Source organism: Humulus lupulus, chromosome 2 (assembly GCF_963169125.1).
Source record: "Humulus lupulus chromosome 2, drHumLupu1.1, whole genome shotgun sequence".
NCBI classification, from domain to species: Eukaryota; Viridiplantae; Streptophyta; class Magnoliopsida; order Rosales; family Cannabaceae; genus Humulus; species Humulus lupulus.
The window spans coordinates 110,595,694-110,612,065 of NC_084794.1; the positions used below are offsets into that span (position 1 = coordinate 110,595,694).

At 38.5% G+C, this 16,372-nt stretch overlaps 1 protein-coding gene across 1 annotated transcript; it reads right to left on the reverse strand.

Moving 5' to 3' along the window:
• Positions 1–438: 438 nt before the first annotated feature.
• On the reverse strand, positions 439–1,429 carry LOC133818365 (uncharacterized). The gene has a single exon (XM_062251208.1). It carries the CDS (start codon positions 1,124–1,126, stop codon positions 566–568), a length of 561 nt encoding a protein of 186 aa, XP_062107192.1. The 5' UTR covers positions 1,127–1,429; the 3' UTR covers positions 439–565.
• Between the last annotated feature and the right edge of the window lie 14,943 nt (positions 1,430–16,372).

Consider the following 16,372-nt stretch of genomic DNA (forward strand, 5'->3'; position numbering starts at 1 on the left):
ATTAGGAAGAACTCTTTTTTTTTTCTTTTCTTTCCCCTAAATATACAACTCTAAGCATATGTTCAGATCTTATCTCAGTTATCATATAATATTAATGACATAATGAAGGTCATGTCATGAAAGTCGAAGGTACCCATTAAAATGGATTGCCAAATCAATTAGAAACAGCACCTAATAATTAATTTACATAATTTTTTCTGTTGGTGTGGTAGTGCCTCTCATAACATATACATCATTCATTAAATAACTCTTATGTAAATAATGGAAACGATGACAGTTAAATTGAGCTGGAAACATCAATGATTTTTAAGCTTAGTAGTTGGACATGTTGATTACTTATTACTAGTTTAATCACAAAACCATTTTCTACACAAGTTATCTTTATTGAAAAAGGAAAAAAAAACACTCACAAAACTGAAGAATTCGATAAAAATGTGATGAAAAAAAAGGGTACTCTCATTTTATTGACTAACTAATCTAATTAACCAAATAGTTTAGTGGCAATCATTAATTAATAGAATCAGTAGTGATGATCGGTAATATTCGAAAATCAAAATTAAACAAGCTATCGTGCTTCAGACATAATTTCTTCTTTAACCCTTCTAATGAAATCTTCACATTTCTTGTTAAATTCATCTGAACTCGGTAGCTCATATTCTTCTTCTTCTTCCTCTGCTTCAATCTTGTTTAATTCCTCATCTTCTTCTACAACTACAATCCTGTTCACCTCTGTCATTATAAGCTGTTGATTTTGAATAATTTCTCTTTCGACGACCGGTTTCTTTGAATCAGAGGAGAGTTTTGACGATGGTGTGGTTTTACCAATCATGTTGGCCGAAACGACGCCGTCTGAAGATTTAGTATTCCCGATGAGACCAGAGTTCTTGACGATTATGACTAAGATTCCATTGAAGAGAAGGAAAACGTAGGTTTTGTCCAAAGGAGGGGAGCTTGTGAAGGAAGAGGACTGTTTGGTAAATGCAGAAAAGTAGACATGTGTGAAGGAGTTTACAAGGAATGGAACGAGTAGAGAGGAGTAAGAGAAAATGAAAGATATGGCTGATAATGAAAGTAACAATTTCATGGCTTTCTTGGAACTATTGTTTGAGTCCTTGACAATGTCCATTATTGAGCTTAATTTACTTGGATTGTTTTTTTGGACTAAGGAAGAAGAAAGAACTTGGTATTTTCTCAGAAGGGGAAGATCGATGGAGATGTGGGAAGGGAAAAGAGTTTGGAAGCTTATAAAGGTTGAAGCTTACTCTAATTTTACCATATTACCCCTACGGTTAAACGATGAGAATAGTACTTTTATAAGGGTAGTTTAGGAAGAGACGACTTAAGTCAACTAATTCTTTTTCATGGACCTTTCTCGCACCTACGAACCGGTCTTCAATCAAAGTTAAAACTTTTTTTGCTCTTTCTTTTTAATAATATGAAAAACAAAAAAGAAAGTACTGAAAAAAACAAAAAAAAAATCATATTGATGATTTGAGCTGTCTTTCTCTAACCCCACGAACACTGCAAAAGTTGATTTAAATGCTATATAGTCAATTAAATATTTTTACTGTATAAATGTTAATGTATATAATAGCAAGATTTAATGAGTTCATTCAATTTGTTTTCTTGAAGGTCATGTTTTAAAATCGAAATCCTATGCACCCTTACCCTTTCCTATACGGTAGATTATTACGGTGTATACTTTATTATTGGGTTTGGGTGTAGACAGAGGTAGCTGGCTCAAGCAATTTCCTTTTCTTTGATATATGGTAATAAAATTGAGGAATAATTGAGGATGGTTGCATTGGCTCTTAGGGCAGAGGCTGACCCAAATAAGTTTTTCAGTGGAGGCGAGAGTAAAAAACTTTGTTAAAAATGGATTAAAATTAAACTAAATAAAATTCAATGGAGGCATAATTATAAAACTTTGTTAAAAATAGACTAAAATGTTAAAAAAAAATCAGTCATTCTCAACTTTGTTGCTATGTGACACTATTATATGGTGTCTAATACAATATAATGTGATAAAATGTGACTTGTGTCATTTAATATGTAAGATGCTATAGATGCGATGTTAAAAATATATTAGTTCTACATATTATTTTCAATTTCAATATGTAAGATATGAAATTATATTATTATCAGTTGCTTGCCACAATTCTTAAGGTTTTGTTTATTAGACATGATAGAAATTATTGATCTCAACTATATTGCCTAGCATCATTAATACGTTAGCGGTGTTCTCTTCTAGCCTAGTGTATGTGTACTTCTCATAAAAAATTATTAAATTAAATACTTGATTTTTTTTTGTTTGGAGAAAAGGAGGAGATTTTAAACGAAAAATAATAATCTTATCTTGATTTTAGATTTGAAAACACAAATTATTAAAGCTCTAGCTTTTAGTGGCCATTATGAAAAAAAATTAAACAACTATATCACCCTATATATATAAATTATATTAATTAGCAAAAGAAAAAGTTAAATAATTCAAATAAATTATCTTGTTAATGGGCGAATAATTCTATTAATTTTCAAAAAAATTATATTACAAAATGAATATCTAAGTTGCTTACCATATAAATAAGTGTTTTTTTATCAGAGTAAATAAGTAAATGGAAATTTCATGTTTTATGCATGATAACATAATGAAAATTTTGAATATGCCAACATAAGTTACTATATAAAATATATAACAATTTCAAATTTTTGGACAAAAATACCCCTAATATTCAAATACATATTTTATTTCTCAGTCCGAACTCTCTTTCTCTCTCTAACGTCTCTCATTCTCTCTCACTCTCTCTCTCATTCTAATCTTGTAGATCTCGAAAAAAATACCAAAATTAAAAAAAAAAAAACAATCAACTGAAACGGACATTTGAGTGAAAAAATATGAACCTCCAAAGTTTTCGCCAAATTTCAGTTTATAGCATCGAAAGTGCATCGAAAAAGCATCGTTTTGCCAAAAAATTAAGTTTTCATGATTACATTGCAAAAACATCGAAACACCATCAATTTTGCATCGAAAAAGCATCAATTTTGCATCGAAAAAGCATCGTTTTGGCCAAAAAAAGTTTTCATTATTGCATCACAAAAGCATCGAAACATCATCGAAATACCATTGAAATTGCATCGATTTGGCATAGAAAAATCATCGTTTTGGCCAAAAATCAAGTTTCATGATTGCATCGATTTTGCATCGAAAATATATCGTTTTGGTCAAAAATCAAGTTTTCATGATTGCATCGTAAAAGCATCAAAACATCATCGATTTCGATGATGTTTCGATGCTCTTGCGATGCAATCATGACAACTTGATGATTTTTTTTTGCCAAAACGATATTTTTTCAATGCAAAATCGATGGTGTTTCGATGCTCTTGCGATGCAATCATGAAACATGATTTTTGGCCAAAACGATGTTTTTTTAATACAAAATCGATGGTGTTTCGATAAAAATCGATGGTGTTTGAATGCTCTTGTGATGCAATCATGAAAACTTGATTTTTGGCCAAAATGATGATTTTTCGATGCAAAATCGATGCCCTTGCGATGCAATCATGAAACTTGATTTTTAGCAAAAACGATGCTTTTTCAATGCAAAATTGATGCAATTTCGATGCAAAATCGATGATGTTTCGATGCACAATTGATGGTGTTTCGATGCTTTTGCGATGCAATCATGAAAACTTGACTTTGGCCAAAACGATATTTTTTCAATGCAATTACGATGCTCTGCACTGAAATTTGACGAAAACTATGGATGTTCATATTTTTTTTGACTCAAATGTCTGTTTTAGATTATTTTTTTTAACTTTTGTATTTTTTCGAGATCTACAAGATTAGAATGAGAGAGAGAGTGTGTGAGAGAGTGAGAGAATAAGAGACATTAGAGAGAGAGAGAGTTCAGACTGAGAGAACAAAAGAGTGTTTGAATGTTAAGGGTATTTTTTTCCAAAAAATTGAAATTGTCATATATTTGGGATAGTAACTTAAGTTGGCATATTAAAAAAATTCACTAAGTTATCATGCATATAACATGAAATTTCCTTAAGTAAAACGTGTGTCAACTATAATGGTACCAAAATGAGTGTATGCTAGAAGGCTGATACATGCGTGACATGTTTATATGGTTGACAAAGACCAAATAACGATTGAGAAAGATTATGCAAACCTTAGTTGTAGAACAATCTTCTTCTTCCTTGATGAACCTTCTGTTGTACCCCAAAAATACGAGTTGATGAATTATTCAGCATGGAGTACAACTGGCCGACAAGCGTATGAAGAAAGCGTACATATAAAGTATCTTGCTAAACTCTAGAGTGAGCAGCTTGAGTCAACTTGACAGCCTACGACGACCAGATAGTCTACAGATCGCTTCTTACGCCAACAACTTAGTTTGAGATACGCATCGCCCAGATCACCTTCATGAAATTCTGGACATGACCTATGTTAGTTTGGATTAGTCCTACAATACCCAGCTCGGGAATGTGTTCAACTCGCAGAAGCCTGACTATGACACACAATGAAGGATCCCAAAGGACTCATAAATTTTTTATACTCCTAAAAAAGGCCCAAAATTTATTATGTATTTATTACCCAATATAACAGATATAAATTTAATAGGCAATCATGTATTTATGTAAATGAGAAGTTATTCAAATTTGTAGGTTACCATATTAACGTACGGTTACCCAAAAATGTCCATGGGAATCTCCTATAAATACAAGGGGAATGGATAGAAAAAAGGATTCACTTTCTGTATGTAAAAACTCTACTGAAATTTTCATAAACAATTTTCCCAAAAGTCCTAAGTAGATCAATAAGAGCGACTTGTGGACTAGGTGGATTTTAACCACTGAACCACGAAAAAATCATGTGAGCATTTTGTATTCTTGGTTTTTTGCTATTTCTTATACATTCAATTTACAAAAAGCCTAATATCTCTATTGTCGGATTTCTAAATCCTCTGTTGCCGAAAATCCACGTCAACAGATTGGTGTTTTCATTGAAAGCAGATTAGGCTTGAATTCCCACACAAGTTTCAACCTAACAATCATTATGGTGGTCACCCGTTCTATGCGCGACAACGAAACGAAGCAACCTGATGATTAAGAGGGTCACCATACGACCATCCCCATTGGGTACATCCGTACAACGTCGCTCTGGAAAACAGCATGTGGAACAGGACGATGATGAAAGTTCAACCTCACGCCCACCGAATCCTTATCCTGGGTATCTGACAGCCATTGAAATGGAAAATGCCTAGCTAAGGAACCATCTTGCCCAGGACAATAAGAAAATCGGGGAGATTTTGGCTCGATTACCCCCTCCTGCAACCGATGCTAATGTCGAAAGGAGGCAAAGTGGGTCCCACAGGAATAATCAACCTAATATCAGTTGTTCTGTCCAAACTGCAACACCGAGTTTGGTACCTCTTGAACAAACTCTATGAAATACTCAACCTGCCAATTCCTTCAGGAATGATCGACCTAACATCGGTCGTTTTGTTTGAACTGCGATCTCGAGTTCCCTACATTCTAAACGGATTCCCAGCAAATCCACCCGTGCCTCGCCCAACAGCTCCAGCACGGAGAAATGAGTCTGCACTGCCTCCATCCCGGGAAATTGGAGTAGACTAAGGGTGAGCTAATCTAGTGCATTCCAATGGAACAAGGATAGCTTCACCAATCCTCCATCGCTTATTCGACATCTGAAACCACCTCGCCCACTAAGGAACGCTTCAACCCGAGGGGATAGTAGGAGAAATCCTCTCCCCTCAGAAGACACTTACATTCTGCAATCTCACGCCAATAATCTAGATCCTCGATCCCAACCACAAGCTGTAAGCTTCATAAATGGGAGCTATTGGACAAAGAGCCAGTGCGGAGGTAGGCACGAGAGCAACCTAAGGAATCAGTTAAGCTCCTCACAAAGTCTTCGCTCCAACCCGCAATCTGACATGCGCGATCATCTGAACTCATAAAGAGGAAATTCAGCTCGCCACGATGATTTGAGTTATACTCAGGCCATGGGAGATTTGTCTATTATACGTGATAATGGGAATATCCCGCCTAACCGAGCTCAAGCTTGGAGGGATAATAACCCATCTAACGCGAACAATAGGGTGAGACTTGACAACTAGCTCCCAAACAACCTAGAGACCAAGGATCCAACCATCGAGTCGCTGACCTTAATAGAGGAGCACATGAAAAGACTCTTGTCTGGGAAGAACATTGATGACTGTGATTCTGATGAGGAGCTCGAGCCTTTCGCTTCCCATATTGCGGCAGCTCCATATCCTGCTGGCTTCAGGATGCTGACCATGCTTACGTATAATGGAACCACTGATATGTCCAATCACCTAGGGACCTTCAACACTCTGATGATGGCCCACAATGTAAACATTGACATAAGGTGTATTTTTTTCCCACCAACGTTGACCGGACCGACCAAACTATGGTTCAAATAATATAAAAATATTCAATCACCTCCTGGAAAAAAATTTCTTCCGAGTTCAAGAGACAATTTCGGGCTGCAAAAGAGACCCAAGTAGAGGTCGATTCATTGGCTAACATCAAGCAGCAGTCCAGTGAATCCCTGAAGGCATATCTCAACTGATTCACGAATGCACCAGCCTGAGCTAGAGACGATGATGATAGCTCTAAGCTCATGGATATGAGGACGAGAATTACCGTAGGAGGAGATTTGTGGAAATCACTCCAGGGAAAAGGAGTAAAAAGTGTAGATGAATTCTTGGCTCGACCTCAAGAATGGATAAACTTAGAAGAGGCGGAGTCTGTTGTTACAGGAACCAGCAAGACCCCTGTTTAGCCTGCTGGAGTGGTAATTCTTGTCATTATTCTCGGATTTTGCAGTTGTGGCTCACCCCGCTACCCAGAATAACCAGTCGAAGGGCAATAAATGGAAAATGAATGGTGAGGGCAACCAGAAACGGGTCCAAGAAAAATAAGCACGGGGATAAATATACCTCCATCTACACTGCCTATATTGATTTAACAGATACACAAGAGCGTATTTATTTAGCTAACTCTACTCGCCTTCCATGGAAGAAGCCCAAGCCCATGAGGCATCAAAGGGTTAAGAGAGTCCCAACTAAATTTTGCCGGTATCATAATGACATTGGTCAGAACACCGACAATTACTGTCAACTGAAAGATGAGATCAAGACTCTCATCTAGGCTAGACTGTTAGCACAATACGCTCAAATCAGGGTAGCTCCTAGTCAACTGGTGGGGTAGAACCCTTAGCCAGCTTAACAAGCCAGACCAACTCTCAACCAGCTCAAGGAAATTAGATTATCCCTCCTCCTGTTGAAGGAGGGGAAATAGCCACTATTGCTGGAAGGCCTCATTTGGCAGGAATGAGCAACGAAGCCCAGCAAAGGTATATCCAGGAGCTGAAGACACATAATGGCCCCGAATTTGTACTGGAGTAGAGGATATCAAAACAACAACAATTGGAGAAACGACCAATCATTTTTACAGAAGAGGACACTAGCCACGACCCATTCTCGCATAATGACCCGCTGGTGATAACCTTCCAGCTCGCCAATCAAAGAGTACGAAAGATACTGATTGACAGTGGGAGCTCCATAAACGTGTTATTCAGGTCCAACCTTGAAAAAATGGGGCTAATTGTAGCTAATCTTAAAGCGACCTCAATGACCCTCTATGGATTTTCGGGAGAAGGGATGGCAACCATAGGTACGATTGAGCTCGTGGTGACGTTAGGGAATGACGCATGAGCTGTAGCTAAAATGCTCGAATTTATAATAATCGACTATTCAGCTGCCTACAACACAATTTTTGGGAGACCTGCGTTGATGGAGTTGAAGCTGTAACTTCAGTTTACCATCTGACCATGAAATTTCCATCGTTCTCAGGGATATGCATTGTGAAGGGAGATCAACTCGTTGTCAGGGAATGCTATAGCATTGCCATGAAGGGAAAATCACAATCCAGGCAATAAGCCATGGTAATAACTGTGGAGAATGTGGAACCTCAGGCAATGGTAGTTGCCGGAGAGGTGGAAGAACCTCAAGAAGTTAGAAATAAGGTCGCCCAACCCAAATAAATTGATCCGAGATTAGGCGAAGGCAGATCTAAGCTCCGTGATTTAGAGGAGCTAGAGGAAATCATCCTTGACCTAGAAGTACCTTCGAAAGTGGTAACAGTTGGGAAAAATCTCAGAGCTGAAAGAAAGAATAAGTTGGTCAACTTTTTAAGAAGAATTATTGACATCTTTGCCTGGTCGCATATGGACATGGTAGGAATCAGTCCAAGCGTGATGATGCACACATTAAACCTGGAAAAAAACATACCCGTGAAAGCACAGAAACGAAGGTTGTTGGGAAAAGAGGAAGGAGAAGCTTTGGAGGAAGATGTAGCTTGCTTATTGAAGTGCAGGTTCATCAGGGAGGCTATCCGACCTGGATAGCCAACCACGTTTCTGTCCTTAAGCCTAATGGAAAGTGGAGAACATGCATCAATTTCTCCGATCTTAATAAAGTCTGTCGTAAGGATTGTTTCCCACTACCTAGAATTGAACAACTAGTAGACACAACAGCTGGTCACAAGCTCAAGTTCTTCATGGACACGTATTTTGGATATAACCAGATTGCGATGAATCGTGCAGACCAAGAGCACACCAGCTTCATGACCAAACATAACATATATTGTTACAAAGTTATGCCATTCGGGCTGAAGAATGCTGGTGCAACTTACCAAAGGCTGGTCAACAAGATGTTTGTTAACCAGACTGGGAAAAACATGGAGGTGTATGTCGATGATATGCTACTCAAGTCAAGGACTGTCAATAACCATGCATCTGATCTGGAGGAATGTTTTGGCATGCGAAGAAAATACAACATGAAGTTGAACCCCCAGAAATGTACCTTTGGGGTGTCATCGGGGAAGTTCTTAGGCTTCATAGTCAATGTAAGGGGGATTGAGGCAAACCCAGAAAAAATTAGGTCGCTATTAGAAATTTCCTCAACGAGGTCACAAAAGATGTACAAAGCTTAATCGGAAAGGTCACGACCTTAAACCGATTCGTATTAAAGCCCATGGACAAATGTCTTCCCTTCTGTTGTACCCCAAAAATACGGGGTACAACTGGCAGACAAGTGTATGAAGAAAGCGTGCAGATAGAACTCTAGCTAACTCTGGAGTAAGCACCTCGAGTCAAACTTGATAGCTTACGGAAACTAGATCGTCTCTTGTGCCAACAACTTAGTTCGAGATGCGAAAGAACCAGATCACCTTCATGAAATTCTGAGCGTTACCTATATCAGTTCAGATTAGTTCTTCGATCCCCAGCTCGAAGGAAGTGTTCAGCTCACAGAAGCCTAATCATGATGCACATTGAAGGATCCCAAAAGACTGTGAGATTCCTTATACACTCATTAATGCTCAAATATTATTATGTATTTATTACCCGATATTTGGGGCATAGAATCAACGGGCATTAATGTATTTATGTAAATGGGATGTTACCCAATAATGTATGTTACAATATTTATGCACGGTTACCAAAAACTTTCTAGGAAGAATTCCCTATAAATATAGGGGAGAATGGACAAAAAGAGGGACAAACATCTTGTATACTGAAACTTTGGTGAAATTGTGACAAACAATCTCATAGTGAGAATAAAACAGATCAATAAGAGTGACTCGTGGACTAGGTGGATTTTAACCACTGAACCACGTAAAAGTGTATGAATGCTCTTGATACTTTCTATTTGTCCAATTAAGGTTGGGCAAAAGCCTAGTATCTCTATTTTCGAATTCCTTAATCCACTGTTGGCGAAAAACTATGTCAATAGATTAGTGCTTTCGTTGAGAGCATATTAGGCTTAATTCCCCATGCAAGTTTCACCTAATAGTCACCATGGTGGTCACCCGATCTATGCGTGACAATGAGATGGAGCAACCTGATGATCAGGAGGCTCACCGTGCGGCCATCCCCACTAGAGAAGGCTCATCAGCACAACGCCGTCATGGAAAACAACATGTAGACCAAGATGATGTTGGGAGCTCAACCTCATGGCCACCAAATCCCCATCCTGGGTATCTGACAACCATCCATATGGAAAACGCCTAGTTAAGGAACCATATTGCCAAGAATAACAAGCAGATTGAGGATATCTTGGCTCGATTACCCCCTCTTGCAACAAATGTTAACATCAGAAGGAGGAAAAGTGGGTCCCATAGGTCCCACAAGAATAATCGGCCCAATCTCAATCGTTCTGTCAAAATTGCAACTCCGAGTTCCGTAACTTCTGAACGGATCCCACAAAATGCTCAACCTACCAACCCTTGCAGGAACGATCACTCAACTCACACTCCTAGGAACCAGACTGGCCAAATAAGGTGAGTTAGGACCGATTTGAGGAGACAAGAAATCCTAGCAAATCCATTCATGTCGTGGCCAAAACCTCCTACACAGAGAAATGAACTGACACTGCCTCCAACCCAGGAAATTGGAGTAGAACAAGGGCGAGCTAATCTAGTTCATCTCGATGGAACAAGTATAGGTTTACTAATAAGGCATCATCCATCACCGATTTGGCATCCAACACCACCTCGTCCACAGAGGAATGTTATAGATCGAAGGGATAGCAAGAGGAATCCTCCCCCCTCAGATGACATTTATATCCTACGGTCTCCCACTAATAATCTAGGTCTTCAATCCCATCCACGAGCTGTAAGCTTTGCGAATGGAAGCTACTGGACAAAGAGCCAGTGCGGGGGCAGGCATGAAAGCGATCCGAGGAGTCACTTAAGCTCTGCACAAAACCTTCGCTCTGACCCAAATTTCAACCTGCGTGATCACCTGAACTCGCAAAGAGGACGTCCAGCTCGCCATGATGATTTGAGTTACACTCAGGCCAGGGGAGACCCGTCTATTGAACATGACGATGGGAGTGTCCCACCTAATCGAGTTCAAGGTTGGAGGGATAATAACCCATCTAGCGCATACAACATGATGGGAGTTGATAACCAGCTCCCGAATAACCTAGACACCAAGGATCCTACCCTTGAGCGGTTGGACCTAATGGAAGAGCAGATGAAGAAAATCTTATCTAGAAAAGGAGTTGATGAGGAGCCTTTTGCTCCTAACATTTCAGAAGCTTCATATCTTGATGGCTTCAGGATGCCGACCATGCCCATATCAAACCACTCGATACAATGATCTATTAGATCGTGTCATTAGGCATCGCGATGCAATCATATCACATCTCAACTGGGTATGTATAATAAATAATCCAAAATTGGAATCATCTTTATTGTTCTAACTCGAAAAAAAACCAGTCTAATTTTGAATTTACAACTCGAAAACTCCAAAATACATTAGATTTTTTTTATTAGAATTATAATTGTTGATCCTGATTCGACATTAGAAGTATATTGATTTTTAGCAATAACCGAATACTATGATGAAAACACCACCTTGTCCAATCACCTCGGTACCTTCAACACATTAATGATGGCCCACAATGTCGGGTTCGACCTAAGATGTATCTTGTTCCTAGCAACACTGACTGGATTGTCCAAGTTATGGTTCAACAAGTACAGGAAACATTCAATCACCTTGTGGAAGAAACTGTCATCCAAGTTTAAGAGGCAGTTCCGAGCTGGGAAGGAAGGTCATATTGAAGCTGATTTGTTGGCCAACATCAAACAACAGCCCGGTGAGTCCCTGAAGGCATATCTGAACTGATTTACCAATGCAGAAGCATGAGCTAGGAATTCTGATGATAACTCCAAGCTCATGGCTATGAGCATAGGGATCAAAGTAGGAGGTGATTTAGGGAAAGAGCTCTAGCGAAAAGAGTTAAAAGTGTAGATGAATTCTTGGCTCGAGCTCAGGAATGGATCAATCTAGAGGAGGCACAATCTGCTATCGCAGGAACCAACCAGGCCCCTATTCAGCCCATTGGAGCGATAACAAATGTTGCAGCTATGGCTCAGCCCGTTACCCAGAATAACCAGGCGGGGGGTAATAAGCGGAAGGCGACTGTTGAGGACGACTAGAATGGCACTAAAAAGAATAAGCCTAGTGAAAAGTACAAGTCCATCTACACCGCCTATACCGACCTGACAGAAATACGAGAGTGTATCTTCTTGGGAAACTCTAATCGCCTTCCATGGAAGAAACCAGAGCCCCTGAGGCACCAGAGGGCGAAGAGAGACCCAGCCAAATTCTGTCGATAACACAACGACATTGGCCACAACATTGATGATTGCCGTCAGCTAAAAGATGAGATCGAGACACTCATATAGGCTGGACCATTAGCCCAATATGCCCGAAATAGAGTAGCTCCCAATCATCCAGCGAGGCAAAACATTCAACCAGGTCAGGAAAATCTGGTCAATCAACCCTAGGCTTAACCATATCATGGAAATCAGATCGTCCTTCCTCCAATAGAAGGGAGGACAAAACCACTTTTTTCGGAAGACCTCATTTGGCGGGCACAAGTAATGGGCCCTAGGAAAGGTACATACATGAGCTGAAAACCCACAATGGTAGTGAGTTCGTTCTGGAGCAAAGGTTGTCAAAACAACTGTAACGACCCAAATTCCCTAATATGGCTTAATGCTTGGATTAGGGGGTCAAGAGGGCCATAATTGATTTATTATGCCATTAAATGATTATATGCATGATTATGTGAGTTATATTATTATATGATGATAAATGCATGCATATGGGTCCACTTTTCATTATAAGGGCATTTTGGTAATTTGGCTCGTTGAGGGCATATTTGTATATTTTCATGCATGTTGGTGAATTATGAATGAGACCACATTATAATGGGGATTTTTTCGAGCTATTCGGCATGAGACGTTCTATGAATGCATGTTAGCGGTTTGGTCATCGCGGGGTTAATTTCCAGGCTCGGAGTGAGTCTTAGGGTAATTTGATGATTAGTACATTAGCGGGAATATAAAGGGTAATGAGATATGATTTATTAATTATTTGAGAATATTGGGAATAATGGGAATTTGAGGACGTCAATTATAATTACCGGGATAAGTGGGAAATGACATTTTGTCCCTTGGGGGCTGTTAAGAAAAGAAGATAGGCTTGGGGGCATTTTGGTCATTTGACCTTAAGATATGTGTTAAGTAGGAAGGTTGTAGAAGGAAGCTTTAGGCAGCAGAAAATAGAGTGTTTCCTTCCTCTCCCTCCCCAATCATCTCCTTCTCCTTCCCTTTGAAATTTTGAAGCTCAAATTGAGGGTTCAAGCTTGGAAGTTGAGGCTTAAGGGTTTAGGCTTGTGTTCAGCTAGTGAAGGAGGTTTAATTCTGAGCTTAAGGTAGGAATTCATCCATGGTTTTGCTGGTTTTTGCTCTGTTTTAAATAAGTTTTTTTGAGCTTAAAGTTATGTGTATAGAAGTAGTTGTTTGAGGTGATTTTAATTGGTTTAAAGCTTGGGTTTTGTGGTTAAACTAGTGGATATGATGTGTTGATGGTTGGTTTTGATTTTGGGTTGGTTTTATGGAGGTTTGGTTGAGGTTCTTGGCTGGTTTTAATGGAGAAAATGGCAAGGAGGCTCTGTTCGTGGGGTCAAGTTGCGACTTGGCCACCTGCCCTAGTGCCCAGGCTGAGTGTGCTCTCTGACTTGGGGTGCGCCGCGACTTGCCCCTTCCTTTTGTGCCAGGGAGGAGTTTTCAAGGGCTTAAGCTTGGGGGTTCAATTCCTAAGGCTTGGGATCAAATCTACTAACCATTTTAGTACGATTCGAGGTCCTGGGAGCGAGGTTTTAGATTATAAACCTTTTATTATTGCTTTTATTGATGGGATTCCATATTTTGTTATGACTAGGTGACCACTAAGGGACCAGAGGATTGATCATTCTCAAAGGTTTTTCTAATATTACTTCATGCTCGAACCAGAGGTAAGAAAACTGCACCCAGTATGTGCATGCATGGTTATTGATGAGGCATGTTGAGTGCTCTATATGTGGACATTGATTGCATTGTAAATGCTTAGCAGTCTTGCTTATTTGTGAATGGTACTAACTTATTAGTCAGAATCGGCAATGGTGTCAGTATTGACTGTGAAGTTGTGACTTATTAGTCAAGTTCGGCAATAGTACTGACACTGGTCGTATGGGATTGACCTATGAGTCAAGAATGGTATTAGCGTGTTTAACGCAAGCCGAAAAGATTAGATCTAATCACCATAAGCATTATCAACACAAGCATGAAATGCTTGACTGACCTTAAGTTCGATGAAAAACAAAAGCTCTTGTCTAGTCTAAAGGCTAGTTATTTAGAGCGAGAGCCAAAAGGCTAAGGTGACCTACACGTCACATGGCTAGGAGAGTATGGGACCTCAGAGATAGACTTATCAATCATCTACACAGAGATAGACTTATCAGTCATCTACACAAAGATAGACTTATCAATCATCTACACAGAGAAAGACTTATCAATCATCTACATAGAGAAATACTTATGAGTCATCTATACAAAGATAGACTTATCAGTCATCTACACAGAGATAGACTTATCAGTCATCTATACAGAGATAGACTTATTAGCCATCTACACAGGGAGAGACTTATTAGTCATCTACACAGAGATAGACTTATCAGTGATCTACACAGAGATACACTTATCAGTCATCTACACAGAGATAGACTTGTCAGTCATCTATACAGAGATAGACTTATCAGTCATCTACATAGGGAGAGACTTATCAGTCATCTACACAGAGATAGACTTATTAGTCATCTACACAGAGATAGACTTATCGGTCATCAACACAAAGATAGACTTATCAGTCATCTACACAGGGAGAGACTTATTAGTCATCTATACAGAGAGGCTTATTAGTCATCTACCTCAAAGAGACTTAGTAGTCATCTACCTCAGAGCGAGAGACTTATTAGTCATCTACTCAGAGGGCAAGACTCCACAAACATGCATTTGTACCTGCTTGCATGCATGAGTAGGGTTATTACTGCCAGGCATGCTTATTATGATTCAGCGACATGTTATTACCTGTTCATGAGCTTATTGAGTTTTCTTGCTGAGCCTCGGCTCACGGTTGCTATATGGTGAAGGTAAAGGCAAAAGAAAGCTGGACCATCCTTGAGTTGGAGAGCTTAGGTGACGATGTGTACATATGCGGCTGCTCGACCACCACGACCGAGGGTTTAAAGAGGAACTAGGGTTAAGCCCTATTTTTCCGCTTAGGTCAGCTGGTTGTAAATATTTTATTGTAATTAATGGGATCCCAATGTATATAGTAAACGTTTTAGTGAAGTGTTGTATCTAAATAAAATAAATAACCCTAAACCGTAATCACACTTAGTTACACGATTATGGCCAAATGGCTTGGTTAGCAAGTTTAGTACTATTTAAAATGCACAACGTAACGGTCCCTGGGTATTAGGGCTTTACAAAAACAGCAGTTGGAGAAACAACCAATCATTTTCATGAAAGTCACACTAGCCACGTCCAATTCCTGCATAATGATCCGCTGGCAATAATCATTCAACTTATCAATCGAAGAGTACAAAGAATATTAATTGATAATGGGAGCTCTGTAAACGTGCTATTCAAGTCCACCCTAGTAAATGGGACTATCTGTAGCTGATTTTAAGGCGACCTCGATGACCCTATACATATTTTCGGGAGAAGGAACAACAACCATAGGGACGATCGGGCTTGTAGTGAAGCTAGGAGATGATATGCAAGGTGTTTCCTTAGAAATAACAAAGACTTGAAACTATTTAAAATACTTATAATTATCATGTTTCCTTAGAAAATAATAATTTTATTTAAATTAATAAAATTATATAATTGGTGTGAGAAAAATATAAATTTTAGGTGTGGGAAAAATATTTGTTTGCTTGTATTATTTTAAGACTAAATTTTAAGTAGTATAAATTCATATGCGATAATTAAACAATTATTTTTAATTTATTAAACAAAACTTTCAGCCACCATTTAATTTATTTAAAAATCACAAGTGAATTAATCTCAATATTGTTCTTAATTAAATAGAGAAAATTATACCCATTAAAAATGAACACTCATGGTTTCATTTAAAAATACTATTTTTAATATTTACATAGTTTATAGTTATATTATTTCATAGACACACAAACTTTCTTTCATTTAAAAGGCTTTTCAACATTTTTACCAAAACCTCTAGCAACAAAATAAACTCTCAAAAATCACCATCTTGAAATTAAAATCTCATATTTTCTCTAAAAATATAAAAAAAAAAATCTGTAGGTATTTATTTGAGTAAAAATATTATTTTAATAAATATTAAAAGTCCCTTTAATTTCTTAAAAACATCATAGTACTTGCAAAACATTTAAGCATGGAA